Below are 17,432 nucleotides of genomic sequence, written 5' to 3' on the forward strand. Positions count from 1 at the left end.
AGATGACAGACTTAAAGAAAACAAAAGACAATTTGAAAGATGAAATTATTTTTAAAAACATATAGTAAAATAAGATTAAAAGAGAAAAACTTTTGGAAACAAATTGAACTATTTGAATGTCTCACCTATATGTTATGAGTGGATGAAGAGGAATAAATTCTGCTGGCCCAAATTCTATAGAGCATCCAAATGTAACTAATGTTAGCAATTCGCCTTGGCAGGTCAATAAAACCAGGGAGCCACGCTTTAATACACAAGCCAGAAAAAGATTATCGTGAGTCCAGCTGATGTCACCTACCCAATAGGACCTAGAAAGAGCAGAAGGCAATATATTTAGAAATGACAATGCTTATAATGGGCTAGTCCAAGCAGGGGTGAGATATTTTAAAAAATGAGGGCGAAAGAGTGGATAGTAGACAGTTATCACACACATTTATGAATTTGACTTCCTAGAAAAAGGAGCTTGCTTTGATGGTTGCCTTTCTGAGCTTAGTAGAATCCTGCTGAGCAGCACTCTGCCTCTTCACAAAGTTGTCAGTTACTTCTTAACTCCCTGGTGATAATAATGTTTCATGAGAATAAAAAGCAGCCCTTAACAAGAAACAGCCCAATGAATAAGACCACTGATACTTTTGGAAAAGAACTATTGGGGAAGGAAAGAAAATTAAAAGAGCTGGATGACCAGAAAACTGGCAAGTTGGAGAACAGGACAGGGAAGTATACAGCACTCCAAGAGGAAATCTGTACTCTATTATCCAACATAGGGTCCTCTTGATAGCTCATGAGCTATCTAAAATCACTATCAATGGTGCTCCTGACTACATAAAGAAGACACAAGCTATTTAATAGGTCATAAAAACCACAGCCTCTCTGAGTAAAGATGATCTTCCCAGTAAAGGATTTTTAATTTCAGCCTTTCTTATTACACAGAAAATTGCTCTACCTACACGATTCCACTCCTCCAAAGAAGACACAGAAAACAATGAAAGAGAATATACACAGGCATATCTGCTAACTCACTAAAGCTTTCCTTAAAGTATTAAGGCTTTCCTAATATAAAGCTGCTTTTAGAATCATCAAACACAAATGCTGAAGGTAAGTTACATCTTCTAAATGATATGTATAGAGTTATTACAGCCTTATATTTCTTTTACTATTGGAAAAAAATACAATACTATTTAGAAATACATACAAGTTCATACCTGATAAGTGTAGCTGGAACTACAGGATTTTTATTGCTACATCCTTTAAGGCTACCACAGAGAATAACAAAATTCACTGTGTTTATAAATAATACCTGAGTTGCCTAAAAGAAAAAAAAAGATAACAAAATCATTAAAACTATTTTATTGTCTTTATCACTTAAAACTCTGGAGACTAGAGGTCTCTTATAAATAAGCTACTTAGGGGGCTGGGGATGTAGCTCAGTGGTGCCATGCCTGCCTAGCAAGTGCAAGGTCTTGAGTTCGATCCCTAGTTCCATAAATAAATAAATAAATAAATAAATAAATAAGCAAGCAAGCTACTTAGGGAGTCTTTCCCAACTAGTAATACAATAATGACTCCCTGCAGCCCTTTACTCTTCTCTACCTTAACTTCAGTTTGATAGGGAAAAGTTTCAGATAGCTTAGTAGATTGAATATTAAGGTAGTTGTAGAAGCAAAATAAGTAATGTATTCCTTTAAGATTTGCTTTTCCCGTAATTCTTGTTGTTTAAGGTGATGGTTATATGACTCTTTAACCGGTAACTTCATTATAGATAACCTAACAAAGTTGCAATGCCTGGGTAAATTTACAATGTATATGTGTTTATCCTGTGTCTGTGACTTGTAAATAGGAACTGAAATGGTATTTACACATCAAAGACCACTAGGGATGAGATAATGACTAACAAAGGTATAAAAGAAGAGACTAACAAAGAACACAGAGCTTGGACACTGACCAGACAGGTTTCTGGCGGTTCCGTCTGCTTGCAAGCAAAACTTTTATTATTTTACCTGAATTCTGTGTCTCCGTGTATTTCTTTCCACGATTTCCAGAACAAGTTAAGGCTCAAGCTCTAATCCTCCTTTTTCTTTTTCCCTTATCATATTTTCACTTCTAATGTCCACCTTTGAAAATTATGGCAGCTAATTTAAATAACTTTACCAATCCACAATGGCAAGATATTAGAAGAAAACAACTTAGGGTAGGGATATAACTCAAGTGGTAAATCACTTGCCTAGCGTGCACAAAGCTCTGGGTTCAATCTCCAACACCATACCAACACAAAAGAAAAGAAGAAAGAATGAAAGAACCAAATTAGAGAACATATCGTAGTATTAAGGAAAAAAAAACTCTTCAAGGAAGGAAAACAAATCTCAGAACTAGAGTAAATCCCTCTTTTATAGATTACTTTTCAAGACAGATTGTATTTACAAACCTTTGGGTCTTTCTGATTAAGAGTCACTGCCAAGGTAAGGCCATCTCTTGAAAAGGAAGACATTAGAGCTCCTCTTGACTTTACTGATTCACATTTGGGAATTAGACTACTTAGAAGACAGTCTTGTTGTGCCCAATGAATATGGTACGGCAATGACCTAAGAAAGAAATGAAATAACTGAAAACAGGAGGTATATTTATTTTGGGTGTTTTGGGTGGGGGGGATTTGTTTTTAGGATGAGGTCTCCATCTGTGCTCATGCTGGCTTCCAACTCCTGACCTCAAGTGATCCTCCTACCTCAGCCTCCCAAGTAGCTGGGATTACAGGTGTGCTACCTTGCCCAGTTCATATAATGACCTTGAAACTGATACAGTGGACCCCTTGACTTATGAACTCAACTTGCTCTGAGGGCTGACTGTAACTCAAGTTGGTCAACTGAAGGCTCAGGGTCCTCTACACAACCTTCAAAGTCTCTCTCCTGTATAATTTTAGGCCATATTTTCTTGCAAGCAGATCTCAGCCTAGGATTTCTCAATTAACCCCATACAGGAAAGGATGCTGTAATATGCCTTCCAGAACTCTTTAAGGGTTAAATCTGTATCTGAGACCATCTGGAAGCACAAGTGGCCATCATTCAGGTTGTAACTCAAGACTTTGGTCATAAGTTAAAACTAAAATTCCAGTCATAACCCAAGTTGTTCGTATGTCAGGTCAGTCATAACTAGAGGGTCCACTGTATACAGTTCATTACAAAATATTAAAGGGTCCACCTAAAACCCTACAAATGCACACATCCTAAGGGGCCTCTTAGTGACCTTTCAGAAGTTCCACCAGGGCACCAAAGAGCAGCTGTCATTCAGTTAAAACAAGCTCAATACCAGAGTTTTATAGCAGAGCCATGTTCCATGGCAACCCCCAAATATACCTACTTAATGTTTATATAAACATTTTTACAGAAAGTAAAAAGCATGAAAAAATCTTAATCACATCATTTTACTAAATCTTACCTAGCCATTATATACTTTTACTGTATTTTTCTATTTTACTGAGCTTTTAAAAGTAAAAATTATTTTAATTTTTTAAAACTAAGCATTTATAAGGTACAACAGTAAATCCAAACAGTTATGCCCCCTTTAAATTTCAATTGAGTTATTCTTAAAAATAGTTGATTTTTCATCACCTGCTGCTCAAGCCCAAGGACCCAAGTTTGATCCCCAGTACCAAAAAAAAAAAAAAAGTTAATTTTTAAGTCTGATGACAGGTAAAACCATAGTCTGTTTTATCTTTTACATGCTCTCACTTCTAAGAAGGGAAACAAAACAAAAACAAATTTTCTAGATTAAACTTTTATAAATGAAAGGTGGGAGGAAGCTTCAGAAATTGAAATTTATATTAACATTCTCAGATCTTAAGTATATATGGGCCAAAAGATAATAATATTTCAAAAGGGACAGAAAATAAGGAGAAAGAAAGATATACCTTACCCTGTAGGTATAAATACATTCTCGTGCCATCGAACTGCCAGAAAAGTTAGCTTCAGGGATTCCCCAGAATAAAAAGTAAATGAACACAAACAGCAATCTCCAAATAACTGTAGATAAATTGAATGTACTTTAATATAAAATTAATTTGAAAATAACTCGATATAAGAAACATATAAACATTTCTCATTATAAATAAAATAAATGAAAAATATTGGGACCCTGCTGGTATTTTTATTCTTAACATCAAGCTTAAGACTAAGTAATTTTTTCTGAGCCAGAACTGTGCCCACAAGGGGAATCTGGTTGCAGATTTGAGATGGGGGCTTTGGCACTGCACACAGAACCCAAGGCCTCATGTATGCTCTATCACTAAAGTGCACATTCTCACTGAGCTACAACCCCAAACCCTCAGGTTGCAGTTTCTGCTCTTAGGAAGTACAATAGAGGGCACCAACACAAAATTAGACAAGAGAAATTAGTTCCGGTTTTTCTGTGCCACAATAAGGTAACTGCTGATTTAAACAATCAATGATATATTTCAAAATAAGTAGAAAAGAAGAGCACAAAGTTTCCAACACATAAACATTATTGATGTTTGAAGAGACGATAATGCTTATTACACTGATTTGGTTATTACATAATGTATCTATGTATCAAATTATTATGTGCTCCATAAAGATGTACAAATACTGTATCTCAAAAAAAATTAAAAACTTTTGTGGCTATAACTGAAAAAATTCATATATATAGCTAATCTTCCTTTTTTATACTCTTATTTATATTACAGCAGCTGAGAGGGGAGCAACAAAACATCAAAATGCAATTTCTAACAATAATGGATTAGATAAAAGACATTGATTGGTCCATATATAGAATACTAAGCAGCTATTTTAAATTTTTTATTTTTACTTAATGGATCTGTGATAAATGGCTTATTTAATATCTATTCTAGCTTGTTAAATTAAAAAACAAGTTATATTTTAAATTAGAAAAAAGGAAGCTCTAATTTCAAACCACGTGTTTTTTCTTTTTGTGGCACTGTGGATCATGGTAGGCAAGTACTATATCACTGAGCTATACTACAACCTTCAAATCACTTTTTTTTTTTGGTACCAGGGATCAAACTCAGGACCTTGCGCTTGCAAGGCAGGCACGGTGCCATTGAGCTAAATCCCTGGCCCTCAAATCACTGTTAATAAAAGTAATTTTTAAACTGTGACTCAAGAAATGTACAAATATCTTTTCCATACAATATTTTCACAGCTACTATGACAATCAACAATGACTAGAGACAGAGACTTATGCCATTATGCTCTCTACCACCTTCCCAAGCAGGGTCTGTTCTTAGAGTCTGAGATCTCAACTCCTGCCACATTCCATCTGATTTAGGTTTTACCTCAGTTTTTACAAAAATAGCATTCACTACAGCTTCTTTATCTTCAGGGGAAGGCAAAAGAACTGCTTCTTCAGGTATGATCTGGGACCACTGACCCACCAAAGGGGGGCTTTTAGAAGATAAGATATTCTTTAATTCCAGATATTCCCAAAGATATATACATCCAGAGGGTGTTATAAGCAGAACTCTCTTCCCGTTTCCAGATACATACAAGTGTATTCTTGAAGAGCTTGCTAATTAAAAACAAAAAAACAAAAAACCCAATTAAACCTCTGAAATCTGAATTCTCCCAACAAAGTATACAATTTATTCCAGCAATAGAAAAACCCAAATGTTACCATTTAGCAAGTCAAACCAAAGGAAGTAAAAAGGCTTGGTGATGCACACCTATAACCCAAGCTACTTGAGAGGCTGAAGTAAGAGGTTCAGAAATTCAAGGCCAGCCTGGGCAACTTAATAAGACTTTGTCTCAAAAAAAATAAATAAAAAGGGTCAAGATTGTAGCTCACCAGTAGAGCACATTACTAGCATACACGAGGCCCTGTGTTCAATCCTCAGTATAACAAACACACATACATGGCACAAATAATATATTTAAAAGAACAGCAACAAGTACTCTTTATGTAGCATTAAAAACTCATTCTTATCACAGAAATATTATGCATGCCACTTTTCTTCTTCAAGTGGAATCTAGGTATCACAGATAAACACCACCAACTATTCAAAAACATACAAAAATACACAAATATAAATGCATACAGATATACATATGCACACACAGAGATACATTTTCAAAACAGTAAAAGGAAAATGTTTTATCCTCTTTTCCTTTTATTTCTCCTACCTAAGCCAATTTAAACAAATAAAAAATTCTCACCTACTGCAAGTTTAATCACATCCTTAGGCTTTTCAGTTACTTGTATAGATTTCACACAATCTTGATCTTTGTTCCAAAGGAAAAGGTCCCCTGTAGTGAGTACCCCAGCCAGCCAGGCATCTGTGTTAAAAAATGAAATGCGATTCTTAACTGAAAATTTCCCTTAATACTACTCTAAACTATGAAAAATACGGTTAATCTAGACTTTTGGAAATATCGGTATTACTTAACCATTACTGGATGTTGTCAGGACAAAAACATCCTTCAATAAAGGCTGCAGACTCGGTATCTTCTTTGTTTTTCCTGATAGCAAATTAATTTCATTTATGTATTTATCATCCAAAAGAAAAACAGCTTCATTCTCCTAAGAGACAAAACATGTAGAGGTCTAAGTGACTTGTCTAAATACTTGCCAAGAAAGGAAAACAAAATAACATTTAAGAAACATTTTAATTTGTATCACAAACCATAAAATAAACATTCAGGTTGATAGCCCAATTGCCCATCAACTGGAGACTGGATAAAGATGTGGTTTTTTTATAAAATGGAATACTACTCAGCCATAAAGAATGAGAAACTGGAGGCATTTATAGCTAAATAGATGCACATTGAGGCCATACTCTTAAGTGAAATAAATAGGACACACATGTAAATACCGAATAGTTTCTCTGGTGTGAAAAACTAAAAGTGTAAACAAGAATCAAAATGTATAACTGATAATGTAAAATAGGCAAAAAAGGTCTAAAGGAGTAGGGGAAGTGAGAGGGGTAGAGAAAAGAAAAAAGTATGAGAAGAGAAAAAAATGGAAACAAAATCTTTGTAAATAGGGAGGGATGGAGGGAGTGAAGGGAGGACAGGGGAATGGGGAAAAAATAAAACCCAAGATACATTATGTAAAAGTACAAGATCCCAATGATGAATGTAACTGTACTGTATACCTAAAATGTACCAATAAACTTAGTGGAAAAAAACTCCATTAAGGTTGATACCTTACAGTAACCTAAAGATTTTACATTCTATTTTTAAATGCTTCTTGGCCTGAGGGTATAGATCAGTGATAAGAGTCCTTGCCAGCATGTGGAAGCTCCTAGGTTCTATCTCCAGCACTACAATCAATCTATCCATCCATCCATCCATCCATCCATCCATCCATCCATCCATCAGTCAGTCAAGTAAGGTAGTATTTAAATTTAAATTTCTTTGAGGTTTCACATTATAAGAGTGTCTTCTGGTTCTGTGAGTCAAAATGGGTTAAGTGAGGTTTAATCTCTGATTAATTTTAATAGGAATATGAGCAAGCTTCAGAGATTCATAAGTCTTTGACTCTAATAATAATAATTATTATTTTGACTACAAAAAGTAAGCTGTTTTGAATTAAGTGTTTTTTAGTGCAGTGGTTTTCAAAGCACCTCTGAGCAAGCAGTAGCACGCGAGAACTTGTTAGCAATGTAAATTACCTGGCCTCACCCTGAGACTGCTGAGTTGGAAACTTTGGTGGTAGGACCAGCCAGCCACCTGACAGTTTTAATAGCCCATCCAGATGACTCTGGTGCATCCTAAAACTCAAGCAACTGCGTTCCAAGGAAGTGAATTAGTGGTATAATTTCTCACAAGAAACTTGACATTTTACTTCAATAAAAAAGTCTAAGAGAATTTTTTAGGCTTGCCCACTTTTCCTAAGGTGAGGATTCCATAACATATATTATGAATGGTGCTCCTGGATTATTAATTTATGGCCCAACTCTTCTGTCCTACCCACAACAGAAGGAAACACTGTGCTTGACTGTTTTGTTAGGGGAAGTTCAGGAGATTAAACATTTCCCTTATTTGGCATCTCAGCCTACTTTTTTTTTTTTGAAGCAGGGTCTCCTTATGTAGTTCAAGCTGGTCTTGAACTCCTTACGGAGCCCAAGTTAGCTTGGAACTTGCAGCCATTCTCCTGCTTCAGCCTCCCAAGTGCTGGGATTTCAGTCAACCTACTTTTAATATAAAGGAGAAAATTTCTGGAAGTATAAACTTCCTTCTACTCAAACTACTTAACTTTCTAGAAAGCTAATTTATTCATTATAGTACAAATGCAGCACATGCAAAAACCTGTTCAGGGGTCAGATGGTCCTCATGAAGATGATGTTTTATTTCATTGACCATTCCTACATCTACAGAAAAACACATACTTAATACATATAAAATTGGTTTTATATGAATAAGGAAAAACTTACCTGTCCCAACCAGGAAATTCTCGGCCAGGGTTTTTTCTGCTTGATACTTGTTGATGTCAAAACTTCTAATTTTATCTCCATGCTTGTTAAGATACCAATGACCAATTAAGCAAAATCAAGATGCTGTAAATAACAGTAATAATAAAGAGTCCATAATATTGACCGCACATCTTAATTTAGAATTTTTAATAGTTTGATAATTACTTTTCAACAGTTCAAGTCAACTCTTTTTTAAGGTAAAGGGTTGACAACGCATTTAGTATCGCATACCCTGAATTGCCAGGCAAAATGTATTTGGGTTCTTAACACATTACTTCTTTTTTTTGGTACCAGGGATTGAACTCGGGACCTTGTGCCTGCAAGGCAGGCGGCAGAACCACTGAGCTAAATCCCCGGCCCCTACACATTACTTCTTAAACAATGAAGATACACATGAACTAGGAAGGACCTTGATGACAAAGTCCCTAGGTAATTTATCTTTCTCAGTGTGGCAGACTGGATTTTGCAGATTGCCATAACAGCATAGCCCATCTCACATGCTCTTACTCTGACTGTGATACTTCTCCCGAGTGCCATGGTCTCTGCCTCCTCGACAATGGGCCAGATTTTGTAATTATTTTGACCAAGAGAGTGTAATGGAAGTGATGCTATGAATTTTCCAACATTTAATCACAGAAAGGTAATGCAGGTTTTACCCTACTCTTCATTAAGCCCCAGTCACCACATAAACAGTCAAGCTTATGAGCCTACCAAGCTGTAAGAAAGTCCAAACTAGCTCATATAACAAATCAAGCCCTGGGTCAGGGATTTAGCTCAGTGGCGCCATGCCTTCCTAGCAAGCGCAAGGTCCTGAGTTCAATCCCCAATACGAAAAAAACCTTGCTGGTTATGGTGGTGCATGCCTGTAATCTTAGCACTTGGGAGGCTGAGGCAGGAGAATGGCCACGAGTTACAGGCCAGCCTGTGCAACACAGTGAGCTCAAGGTGAGCCTGAACTACGTAACAAGATCCTGTCTCAAAACAACAGAAAAAAAAAAACAAAAAAAAAAAAACGAAAAAAGAAAGAAACCGCCAAGCCCTGAGATAGCAAGGAGTGAAAGACATTTACCTGCAAGGCCCCATGCTGGGGGTGGCAATAGTGGCAGAGAACAAGAACAATCTGTGAGAGCCCAACTCGAGTGAGGAGGATTCTCAGGTGGGCACCACAGTGGGCATATGGAGTCAGAGCCCAGGCAGGATGAAGGCAGAATAACTTTACAAGAATGGCCCATTATTGGGAGAACTCTGGGAATAACAGGATCAAACACAATCATTCTGAAAGGGAATCTCATTGACCAAACTCTGGAAAATCTGAACATAAAACAAACTATAGTAATGGATTAAAATAGGAAAAATGAATTCATATAAGTGAATAAATAGAACATTTGATTAAAAATGGGACAATTACATAGGATACAGGTATACAGATCTCCATTTAACCTAGTGATCAAAATAAATATCATGAAGGAGGGCTAGAGATTTAGCTCAATGGCACTGCGCCTGCCTGGCAAGTGCAAGGTCCTGAGTTTGATCTCTGGTAACCACCCCCAAAAAAGAATACCAGGGCCGGGGATTTAGCTCAGTGGTTTCGCCACCTGCTGCGCAAGCACAAGGACCCGAGTTCGATCCTCGGTACCAATAAAAAAGAATACCATCAAGGAAAGAAAGTCATATTATCACTGGGCTGGGGATTTAGCTCAGTGGCACCATCTCACAAGCCCAAGGTCCTGAGTTCAGTCTCCGGTACCAGAAAAAAAAAATTATCATTATTTGCAGATGACTTGATCCTCTACATAGAAGACCCCCAAAATTCCAAGAGACTCCTGGAATAACCAAATTCAGTAGTGTATCAGGGATAAAAATCACTAGCATTCCTGTATACCAATAATGAAATCATCAAGAAAAACAATACTATCTACTATAGCATCAAGAAAAATTAAATACTTAGGAATTAACCTAACCAAGGAAGTAAAAGACCTCTACAATAAAAACTATAGTACTCTGGAAAAGTATATCAAAGAGGACATCAGAAAATGGAAAGATATCCCCTCTTCCTCAATACACAGAACCTATATTAATGCCCATACTTCCAAAATTGATATACAGATTCAATCCAATCCCAATTAAAATACCAATAGCATTCCTCAGAGAAATAGAGAAGGCAATCCTAAAATTCACATGGAAAAAAAGAGATCCAGGATAGCAAAAGTAATCCTGAGCAAAAAGAGCAAAGCAGGAGGCATCACAATCCCAGATTTCAAGTTCTACTACAAAGCTACAATAATAAAAACAGCATGGTCCTGGCACAAAAATGGACTTGTGGATCAACGGAACAGAAGTGGATGCAGAAACAGCTCCAGGAACATTCAGCAATCTGATCTTTGACACAGGGGCAAAAACACGCTGGAGGAAAGAGCCTTCTCAACAAATGGTGCTGGGAAAACTGGCTGTCCAAGTGCAGAATACTGAATCTAGACCCTTATCTCTCACCATGTACTGAACTAAAATAAGAAACGATCAAAAATCTAAATGTGAAAACAGAAACAATTTGCTGAAAGATAAAATATGTAAAATTCTTGAAGACAGATGTAGGCAAGGATTTTCTGTACAGAACCCCTATTGCATAAGAAATACCACCAAAAATCAATAAATGGGATCATATCAGATTGAAAAGTTTCTGCACAACAAAAGAAACAACAGAGGGCTGGGGATTTAGCTCACTGGCCCCTCACCTGCCTCGCAAGCACAAGGTCCTGAGTTCCACCCCCGGTATCAAAAAAAAAAGAATTGAGATGTATTATATACACGTACCAGCTCCCCATGAGGAATATAATCATTATGTACTGCAAACATGTACCAATGACAATTTTTAAAAGGAGGGGAAAAAATGAGTATTATCAGAAATGACACAAAATGTGCTACCTAATGGGTGAAATGAGACGACTTTTGTGACATGTTTAAGATATATAACCTGAATCCAATCATAAGGAAATACTGGGTAAGGCCAAATTGAGGAATATTCTTCAAAGTAACTGCTTTGTAACCTTCAAAATGTCAAGGTCATGAAAGTCAAGAAAAGACTGAGGAAACAGTTCCAAATGGAAATCCAGACAACTAAAAGCAATGTGTAAATGAAAGCTTTATTATTATGTTATAAAGCACAATACTAGACAGGTAGAAAAACCTGAATAAAAAACTGAAAATTAAATGGTTGCATATATAAATGTTAGCCTTTTCATTCTAGTAATTATTCTGTATTTAAGCAGAAGAATGTTATTTATAAAAAAATACACACTAAAATATTGTGGGGTAAGGGATTATCAGTTTGTCACTTAAAAGGTTCATGAAAAGTATACTATATTTGCAATTTTCTGTAAGTTTATGACTTGCAAATTTTTTAAATTAATTAATTAGTTTTTTTAAATCCAGGGTCTTGGTATGTAGTCCAGGCTGATCTTGAACTCACTATGTAGCCCAGGCTGTCTCAAACTCATGGCAATCTCCCTACTCAGCCTCCCAAGTGCTGGGATTACAGACATGTGCTATCACGTTCAGCTCAACATTTTTTAATTCAAAATTTGACAAATATTGAACAATGATGCCATTTGATCATTGGCCTATATTGTATTCCATTAAAATCCCTTTTTTTTTTTTTTTTTTTGGCAGCACTGAAGATTGAAGCATTGTAGGCAAACACTCTACCACTGAGCTATTTCCCAGCCTTCTTCATTTTTTTTTTTTTTTGGTGGTACTGGGGATTGAACTCAGGTCCTTGCACTTGCACAGCAGGCGGCGAAACCACTGAGCTAAATCCCCAGCCCCCTCTTGATTTTTTTTAAGGTTCTGTCTTCCTTTTTAAGGTTCTACCTTCCTAATTCCATTTGGTCTATGAAATTAAAAAACTGAATTTACTTGCCATAATTAATTTCATCTTTAACAAGAAAACAGCTGAATGTTTCCTACTAACACAAGATTTAAAAGAAAAACAATTGGGCTGGGGGGGTAACAGCACTTTCCTAGTATACTCAAGGCCTTGGGTTTGATCCCTAGCACTGCAAAAAAAAGAAAAACTATATACAAGACCAAATGGCCTATTAAGTTGCTAGTTATCTTCATATTCATACCATTTCATTTTTCTTTTCCATCTGTTTATGTATTTGTTGGCACTGGAGATCAAACACAAGGCCTTGTACACAGTAAGCATGTGCTTTACTGCTGAGCTATACACCCAGCCCCAATATGTTTTCTAATTGCTCAGTACTCTAAAGGTCCAGAAGACTATGTCCTTAGACATCATTTATATAAATATGTGTAAGATTTAAGTATAAATACAAAAATTACAGGGCTGGAGGGGTGTGTGGTTCAAAGGAAAGCTTACCTAAGCATGTATGTGCAAGGCCCTGAATTAGATCGATAGCCAAAAAAGAAAAAAGAAAAAGAGAGAAAAGCCTTTTCCAAAAATTACAAATAAATTTTTTCCAAAGAGCTACTCAAACGAAGGAGGAATAATAGCATTAGAAAAGCATCATCGGCAGCTCCGAAGTCAGGGCCAGCTAAAATGATTAGATGAAAATACACTGGGAATTTTATAATAGGTGCACTGATATGTCCCAAGCCCACTAATTAACCTTAAAATTGCTAACAGTGAGATGAATGGACATAGATTTATCTTGATATTATGCTATGTAGATAGGAAGTACATAAAGCCATCTACGAAATATTCCTGTAACAACTGGGCTGGGGATATAGCTCAGAGGAACAGGGTTTGTCCAGCATGCACAAGGCCCTAGATTGATCCCCAGCACCACAAAAACAAAAACAAAAAATTTAAAACTAAACTTGAACCTGTGTCTAAATCTAACCATCACTTGACAAGAAAAAAGATTGAAGGGACATTTTAACACATCAGAAGAATATAATCAACCAAATTAAGAAAAAAATCTACAGCTAAAATTCTACAGAATAAATGATATGGTTTTTTCAACAAATGGCATTTTTAAAGGGAGGAGGGGGATATATATATATATATATATATATATATTGCAGGACTGAGTAAATGAATATATGTATATGTATATATTTTAACAGAAGCTAGAATCCACTGTGGAAGGAAGTTATAGAATGGGGAAAGATTAGCAGAGTCCCAAGAGGGTTGGATTAGACTTGGAGGTAAGAGTATATGAACTCATGATTTCTACCTCTGTATGCTAAAACTACTAAAGCATGATACTCCAGCAGGGATGATCATACCTACCATTTGGATCTTGGTTTCCAAATACCGTATCTCACTAAGAGGAACCAGGGCTCTTTGGAAAAACAGCTGGTTTCAAGGCCAGGGTAGAGAAGGAGCCAAATGGACCTGAAGCATCATGTTCCACATGATGATAGTAGCATCAAAAAGGCATAGGAACCAGCTTGATGGCCCAAATCTGGAACACTCCGAGAATCAAAATAAATGAGCAACATATAACAACCTATTAAGAATCAATGAGACCAGGGCCAGGGATTTAGCTCAGTGGTTCCAGCACCTGGCTTGCAAGCGCAAGGTTCCAAGTTCAATCCGGGTACCAAAAAAAAAAAAGAATCAATGAGATCATACTGATATAATAGTAGATATGAAATGTCACTATTTTGCAACCATCGGAACAAAAGTAAATTCTGTAAAATCACCAGGGGATGCTAAATCAAGCAAACGAAGGGGAGGAATCTGATGAGGAACAAGATGTTTACATAGTCTGTGAGTACCTCCTCCCAAATTACTTAATAATTTATAAAACTAGCAAAACTACAGAGATAAGGGATAACTTCTTAACCAATCAATAAGGGGCAGACATCATGCTCTTCTAGATGAGAGCACGTGAAAAGGACATAACAGTATTTATACAATATTTCAGCCTAAAAATGCCAATCTAAGTCTACTCATGAGGAAGCATATCCAAATTGAGGAAAATGATACCAAAAAAATGGCTATTATTTCTTAAAAATGTGTTGTCATGAGAACCAAAAGATCAGTTGTTCTAAATGAAAGATGATTTATACAGGGCAATTAAATGCAATATAATATCCTGAACTGTATCCTGCATAGAAAATTTGCTGTGAGTTTTGTGATAATTGATAAAATTAGAACATGAACTAAAGTACAGATAAAAGTAATGTATCAATGCTAGGGCCGGAGATTTAGCTCAGTGGTTTTGCCGCCTGCTGAGCAAGCGAAACGACCTGAGTTCAATCTCCGGTACCAAAAAAAAAAAAAAAAAAAGAAAAAAAGAAAAAGAAATATATCAGTGCTAAATCTGAATTTGATAACATCATTGCTCTTAGGATACATGTTATACTGAATAATAAGGGGGAATAAATGAATGTATGATATATGCAACCTACTCTGAAACAGTTTAGAAGAACTAAATCGTTTGTGTATGCACATGTATAAAGAAAATATGGACAAATATAATCAGTGGGTAAAGGTACAGGAATACTTTATGGTATTCTTCCAACTTCTCTGTAAATGTGAAATTACTTAAAAATTTAAAACGCTGCCAGAGGTAGTGGTGCATGCCTGTCATCCCAGGTACTCAGGCTGCCAAGGCCAGCATAGGCAATTAATTGGGCAAGACTCTTGTCTCAAAAGAAAACAAATAAATAAATAAAAGGACTGGAGATACAGCACATAGCTCAGCACTCCTTTAGCTCAATCCTTAATAAGGAGGGAAAAAAATAAACCACAGATAACTGAGAAAAACAACCTAATTCATGAAAAATCAAGATTCTATCAGTGACTCAATAGATTCTATCTACTGGGTGTCAAGAAAGTCATGGTGTTTTAGGTTTTGTATGATAACTCTATTATAGTTATATCTTTTTAAAAATAGAGTCCTGGGCCAGGGATTTAGCTCAGTGCTTCAGCCACCTGCCTTGAAAGCACAAGAACCCGAGTTTGATCCCCTGCACCAAAAAAAAAAAAAAAAAATAGAGAGTCCTTCCCTCTTTTAAACAAAATATAAAACAGGCCACTCCCAGGTAAAATCCAGGGGGAAAAGTCATCTAAGTTTACCATAGTTTACAAAAATAGAGGAAGAGAGTCTTAACTTTTGCTCTTGGATTTAAGTCAAGGTACTGTATAGAAGTTGTATAAAATCAGTATGAAAGTTCGATGTTACTTTTCTTGCTCAGTGATTTTAAAGAATTTGTATAGTTCCAGTGTGAACTTTTGATTTTTTTTTAGTATCGGGGATCAAACTCGGGACCTTTCGCTTTCGAGGCAGAGGGCAGCACCATTGAGCTAAATCCCTGGCAACCTTTTCTTTTCTAAACTGCATTCTTATGCCCACCTAAGCCATGCCACTATGTACTGGCTATTACAGTATTTTGAAAGTGAGGTATTTCTTTAATTATGTACAACCCAAAATGTTGGTGTTTTGTATGGATCACAAGTGTAGCAGTTCTTAATTCTATTTGTCACAATTGCTATTTAAAGAACCAAGTATGTATTGCATGAAAACATTATGACCTTTTCCTCTTAGTTTAAAATAAATTCAAAGGATTTCTATTTCTAAAGCACCTTTCTGTTTGCCTGATACCTACTTTAGCAATAATTATTTTTTACTACCCTCTGACTCAAAAAAGTAAATAAAGGTATATTTTATCACTGTTAAAAAAATAGAGTCCTCACTTGTCCTATATATGAGACACACTGTATACTTATTTATGCCAGGAATTTGGTTTAAAATATCCTAGCTGCACTTGTTTTGCAATTGAAATGTGAAGAATAAAAAGACAGCTAACCACTTCAAGATTTGAGAATAGAGCCTTTTTCATCTTTCAGATCGCTAAAAACCACCCGGTTACGTAGCAAAGGTTATTTTTGCTACATATCGTCCTGCCTCTCAAAACTAATGTTCCTGGACGGATAGTAACAAGCATCACAAAGCAAGCATAACTAATGAACGAAAGAGAAAATTATGCAAAATATATTAGAATATGTTAGAAAATCATGCAAAATATGTTAGAAGGAATAATATACTAAGTCTAAACGGGGAGGCGGGGGGGGAAGTACCTTTATTTTAAAACAAAACGACGAATGAAATTTGAAGAGACTATTTCAAGTTCTTCGGTGGTTTCCACTACGGAGGAGTCTGGGAAATCGCGTCCATTCCTCAGCGCGTAATTTACCACCAACTAGGGTCAAAAACAGGGGTTTCGCGCGACAATCCGGCAGGCGTCGTCCCAGGGGACTTCGCAGTCCTTGGGGGACCTTGAAGGACAGGGGCCCGGGCGCGGAAGGCGGAGACCCCGGGAGCCGGGCTGGGAGGACCGCCACGCCCGGGCGGCGCAGTGTGCGAGGGCCGGGGAGGCCACGGGCGTGCAGGGCCGGAGGGCGGAAGGGCCGAGGGCCGGGGACCCGCTGCAGTTACCTCCGCCAGGGCCGGGCCTGGCCCGCGCGCCGAGGGTGAGGGATGCCACCGCGGCCGGGAGACGCGAGCCTGTATCCTGGAGACCCGAGGGCGGGAGGCGGGAAGCGCGCGCGCGGCCCTCTCCCTCAGCGCCTCCGCCCGGCCTCAGCCCCCCCGCCCCGCCCCGCCCGTACGTGAGCCCCGCCCCCTCCCGGCCCTCTTCCTCGCCTGGGGCTGGCTGCCTTCGACTTGCCCCCCACCCTTCCTGAATTTTGGTGAGTCCTTTTGCAGTCCCTTTTCCGTCCAGGCTTTCCTCAGATCTTGGTTGTCTTGAGTGCCCAGGCATGCCGGCGAGCTTTGCTGGAGAACCCTCTGATAACCAAGTAATGGCGGGCGTGTTGGTGCACACCTGCAACCCCAGCAACCCCAGCACTCTGGAAGATGAGGCTGGAGGAGCGCCTCGAGTTCGAGGCCAGCCTGGGCTACACAGTGAGTTTAAGGCCTGCCTGAACTACATATTGAGACCCTGTTTCAAAAAACAACAACAAAAAATTAATACTGAACCTGAATTCACTCGATGTCACTTCCTAGCAGAGACCTTTACA

At 37.5% G+C, this 17,432-nt stretch overlaps 1 protein-coding gene across 7 annotated transcripts in view; it reads right to left on the reverse strand.

Moving 5' to 3' along the window:
- Cplane1 (ciliogenesis and planar polarity effector complex subunit 1) overlaps positions 1 to 17,009 on the reverse strand; it is a 111,128-nt gene extending 94,119 nt beyond the window's left edge. For all 7 annotated transcript variants that reach the window (XR_015442240.1, XR_015442239.1, XR_015442241.1 and 4 more), the window contains exons 1-10: positions 16,849 to 17,009; positions 16,491 to 16,612; positions 8,399 to 8,521; positions 6,411 to 6,543; positions 6,180 to 6,299; positions 5,303 to 5,535; positions 3,907 to 4,013; positions 2,423 to 2,579; positions 1,203 to 1,306; positions 126 to 308 (exon numbers count right to left, since the gene is read on the reverse strand). Coding sequence is in view for 2 of the 7 variants with exons in the window: in XM_087189304.1 (XP_087045430.1) it covers positions 126 to 308; positions 1,203 to 1,306; positions 2,423 to 2,579; positions 3,907 to 4,013; positions 5,303 to 5,535; positions 6,180 to 6,299; positions 6,411 to 6,543; positions 8,399 to 8,479 (1,118 nt within the window). In the remaining 5 variants the exon portion in view is untranslated. The remainder of the gene's footprint in view (positions 1 to 125; positions 309 to 1,202; positions 1,307 to 2,422; positions 2,580 to 3,906; positions 4,014 to 5,302; positions 5,536 to 6,179; positions 6,300 to 6,410; positions 6,544 to 8,398; positions 8,522 to 16,490; positions 16,613 to 16,848) is intronic.
- Between the last annotated feature and the right edge of the window lie 423 nt (positions 17,010 to 17,432).

The sequence above is a fragment of the Heterocephalus glaber genome, unplaced genomic scaffold, assembly GCF_053883595.1.
Source record: "Heterocephalus glaber isolate CG9 unplaced genomic scaffold, H.glaber_assembly_v1.0 deba00001538, whole genome shotgun sequence".
Lineage (NCBI taxonomy): Eukaryota > Metazoa > Chordata > Mammalia > Rodentia > Bathyergidae > Heterocephalus > Heterocephalus glaber.